At 31.6% G+C, this 4,197-nt stretch overlaps 1 protein-coding gene across 1 annotated transcript; it reads right to left on the bottom strand.

Annotated features, from left to right (window-relative positions):
• Positions 1 to 804: 804 nt before the first annotated feature.
• On the bottom strand, positions 805 to 1,583 carry LOC145045397 (uncharacterized). The gene is made up of 2 exons (XM_078993734.1): positions 1,519 to 1,583; positions 805 to 1,423 (listed from the first exon to the last, which is right to left on the bottom strand). The coding sequence occupies exons 1-2, from the start codon at positions 1,581 to 1,583 to the stop codon at positions 805 to 807; spliced, it is 684 nt and encodes a 227-aa protein (XP_078849860.1).
• Positions 1,584 to 4,197: the final 2,614 nt, after the last annotated feature.

Genomic DNA, 4,197 nt, shown 5'->3' with positions numbered 1-4,197 from the left:
AAAAAGTAATTATGCAATATTAAGGAAAAAATGTAATGTTTTAAGTTTTAAAACTAATAAATATATATCGCATTATTTCAATCGAATTAGATTTAATTTTTTTAAGTAAAATGCTTGTGAATGATTAGTTACTGATTTGAACTAGTCTTAACATATATTTCGAAAGATTTGTGGCATATATATATATATATATATATATATATATATATATATATATATATATATATATATATATATATAAAAGTTATAACTAATAATATATATTTCAACATAATGTATATTTTTCATCAAAATAAGATTTACAACAAACAAATGAGGTTGTGTAATTTTTGCAATAGGTTGGTTCAACATAATTCTAGAAATTGTCCATTTGACAAAAGACATGCAAAAAAGAGTTACACAGAAGATTTTGAAGGAAAAAGATTTTGTAAGTACTGCAAAAGGATTGGTTTTCATGATAAAATGAATTGTGCTTATGATAAATGAGATTAGAATGTTTTTGTTATTATTACAATAAGTTTTGATTTTAGTTTGCGTTAATTTTTATTTGAATCTTTAGCAATAATATTTCGATTATATCTACAATTGTAATGTCGTTTGTAGCACTTTTTATTTGTGCTCTGTATTACTTTTTTTTTTATCATAAATTCATATATGTTTTTACATATGAAAGTGAAACAGTAAACTATTACATTATCCATAATTAATATTAAAATAAACTTCTGGAACGTTTCAAGCTTTTAATCCTAAGAGTTTTAATATAGAGAAGCATAAGTACATACAAAACTAAAATTCAAATCTAAGTTACTGTTGTTTTTTGAAAGGCTTAAGCACTTTTGAAGGATTTATTGGGCAATTTGTTTGATCATGGTTGACTAATTTCTTGCATCCTTTGCATGTGCATTTTGGTTTAAGTGATTTTGCTATTGCTTTTTCCGCAACACTTTTGATTCGATTCCTCTTTCCACTACCTTTTGTTTTTATCCCACTTGGTACTTTGATTTTCACATCAGTTGAAATTGGAACTCCAATGATATTTTCAACAACATCTTTTATTGGATTTGAACTTGATCTAGAAGTAACATCATTTCCACAAGTTTCACTTAATTGTTGAAGATAGTTCACTAATTCTTGTAATTTTTCTTTGTCATGAATAACCGATTCAATGCATTTCTCATAAAATGAAGTAGCATCCTGCAAGAGATTTGAAATTTCTGTACTACACACTCTCCGTTTTTGGTTTATCTTTTGAAAACCAATATCCACTATGTTCTTTCTCCATCTATCCAGAATGTATTTATCAGGTATCATGGCAATGTCATAATCTATAAGAACTCTAAAAGCATGACCACAACGGATTCCAAAAAATCTGAAATGCAAACATTCACATTCAATTGCTTTTATCTTTTGCATCAAAAGAAACCTGAAAGATAATAATAATATGTAATTACACAAATATTATTATAAAGTCAAAATAATGTTAAATTAAAATAAGCATTAAGTAGCATATTTCCTTACCTTAAATTCTGGTCGTTTGCCTGACTTGATTTCTTTGTAGACAATTGTGCATTGTTGATGGCCATCAATAAAAATAGATTTTTTTTTGAAAACACTAATAGAATGCCTTTTTTTATTTGTTTTTGCACTTTAAGGTATGCTTCTCATGTGTATACCAATGACGAATGCTTTTCAAATTTCAAATTATCATGTGGAAATAACAGTTGTGGAGAAGTATCTCTTGATGCAATATCTAATCTTTTTTGCTCATGACGTTGCTTTGAAAGTGCAGTGTCAAAATTGAACATAAATTTCACAAGTAAGTTGGTTGGACTTGAGAAAATATTGAAAAATGAATTAGAACTTTCAGATCGAGATGTAGTCTTCATAAGTCCACACATAGGTATATCTCTAAAATAGGAAGGAATCCATTTGTCTCTCTTGTTGAACATATCATCTGACCATTTATTATCCTTCAAATGAAATTCATTCAACATCAAATCTCATTTGTTCTCAAATTCTGATGGTTCAATATTCATATTCCAAACTAGTTGATTTATGCATTTCTTGAAATCTGAATTTGACACTACATCAGGTTCAATCTGTCATGTAAAATTTGTTTTTATATAATATTTTCATAAGTTATTTTTAATTCAATAAATTAACTGTGACGACTAAAAATTTCAACATAATTTAAACTTTTCAAAACAATCCATTTTAATAAAATTATAATAAAAAGGTTTTCAATACATTATTTATCAGAGTATTCCCAGATCCATTTCATAAAACATAAACGCGAGGAACGGTACGATCACGCCTTTGCCTTGCCACAGTCTCCTGAAGAACCTGAAAAACATTAAACCACAACTGTAAGCCCGAAAGCTTAGTGAGATACCCCCAAAATACCAACCACATATACGCCCTTCCAGGCTACGACCTTCCGGTCCAAAACATATTGCCTTCCGACCCAAAACATATCGCCTTCCGGCCCAAAGCATAAAAATCATACATGTGACAACCCGAAATTTCCATTCTGTACCAACTATATCACTTCAATAGAAGGTGTAGCAGTCACAGTTAATTTTCAGACTCTTCGCGTAAGTTTGAGAAATTCAGGGTTTACACTTCAGAAAATATCAGGAGAGTGGGTGCACTTGGGTTTGGTGCAACACTATTATTCCAACACTCTATTTTATTAGGGATCATTTCAGGAATAAAAATATTTTCTGCCAAAATATCTCAGAACTATAAAGAGATTTCTAAACCAAAATCATTCATTATTCACATTTCCGACTAGAGAAAAGCCATTTTCTCTCTGACGGATCTTCGGGTTTTTATACCAAAACATGAGTAACTCTTTAAAGTATTGTTAGAGAGCTTTATACGTGTCTATAACATGTTTTAGAAGGCTAAAACATGAAATCTAGGAGTTTACACCTCGAGGTGTTCTTGAGCGGTAAACTCCCGAAACGAAGCCTAAACCGATACTTGTGTTATAATAAGGCCTTAGATGCTTATGTATACATGTTAGGGACAAGAAAACAACCACAAATCACCCAAGTTTGGGGAGTTCACGGCCCAAGAATTTCTTAGGCCGTAAACTCCCATTTCAAGCTCAAAATGGTGATTTAAGGACTATAAGACTTAAAGGCTTTTATCTAGGCTAATTCCCAAGTAGAATAAGGTCTTAAACACATTAAATGACACAAATCAAAGTGAGTTTACGGCCCAAGAGAAGCTTAGGCCGTAAACTCCATAAGAATGGACAAAAGTGTGGTTTCAAGACACCTAAAGCCCTAGAACCCTTCATGGAATTGTTTCCTACAAAAATGAAGAACCTAAATATGTAAAAAAATCACTCATCAAAGTGAGTTTACGGCAAAGAGAATGTTCTTGGGCCGTAAACTCAAAAGGATGGCACCAAAGTGTGCCTAGGGTTCTCATTTGCATTAAACAATTGTCTAGAATATATCCCACAAGTGCAAGAGGCTTTAAAGAAACTAAAACCCACCATACTTAGAGTTTACGGCCGTAAACTCTAAGGTAATAGCCTTGAGGCCGTAAACTCCTAATTGGAGTACTTCTAGACCTTAAACCCTTCCAAGGACTTAGCCACTAAGTTAGAATAATTCTAGAAAGCATTTGGGACTTCAAAACACACCAAACACACATGTTTGGGAGTTTACGACCGTAAACTCAAGAGTTTACAACCGTAAACTCCATGTGTGATGGTTTATAGAGAGTAAACTTTCATATGGGGTCCTTTGGTAACCCTAAAACACAAGTACCCTGTCCCACAATGGCTTAGATGCAATCCTTATGGCTTAAAATACTTATATAAAGTGTTTATATGCCTAGGATGTCTTAAACATTATCAATTAGTCAATTATGTCTAATTGAGTGCATATATGTGTGATTATATGTTCATTAGGATGGTAGTGTGTTCACAAGTTCTCGTTTGACACCTAGCAATCCGATACCGTTCATTTCATCCCAATCACCAACTACATGTGAGTTCATACCCCTAATCAATGTTTTAAATGATTTTAAATGCTTTAAGGGGGGGGGGGGGGGAGGAATACAAGTAGAAACAAACATGTTATTAAATCATTGTTAGGTATTTTATAACTGTGTTTGTCATTTACCAGGTTTCACATACTACAAAATGTGATGCATGAAATGGTTTTTAAATCTTAAAAA

Source organism: Lactuca saligna, chromosome 5 (genome assembly GCF_052625555.1).
Source record: "Lactuca saligna cultivar CGN05327 chromosome 5, ASM5262555v1, whole genome shotgun sequence".
Taxonomy (NCBI): Eukaryota; Viridiplantae; Streptophyta; class Magnoliopsida; order Asterales; family Asteraceae; genus Lactuca; species Lactuca saligna.
This window is presented reverse-complemented; position numbering and strand designations above follow the sequence as displayed.

Coding starts and splice junctions, on each gene's coding strand:
- LOC145045397 (XM_078993734.1), bottom strand. CDS start 1,583: ATGGCCATCAACAATGCACAATTGTCTACAAAGAAATCAAGTCAGGCA. Junction 1,424..1,518: donor GCAAACGACCAGAATTTAAG/GTAAGGAAATAT, acceptor ATTATCTTTCAG/GTTTCTTTTGATGCAAAAGA.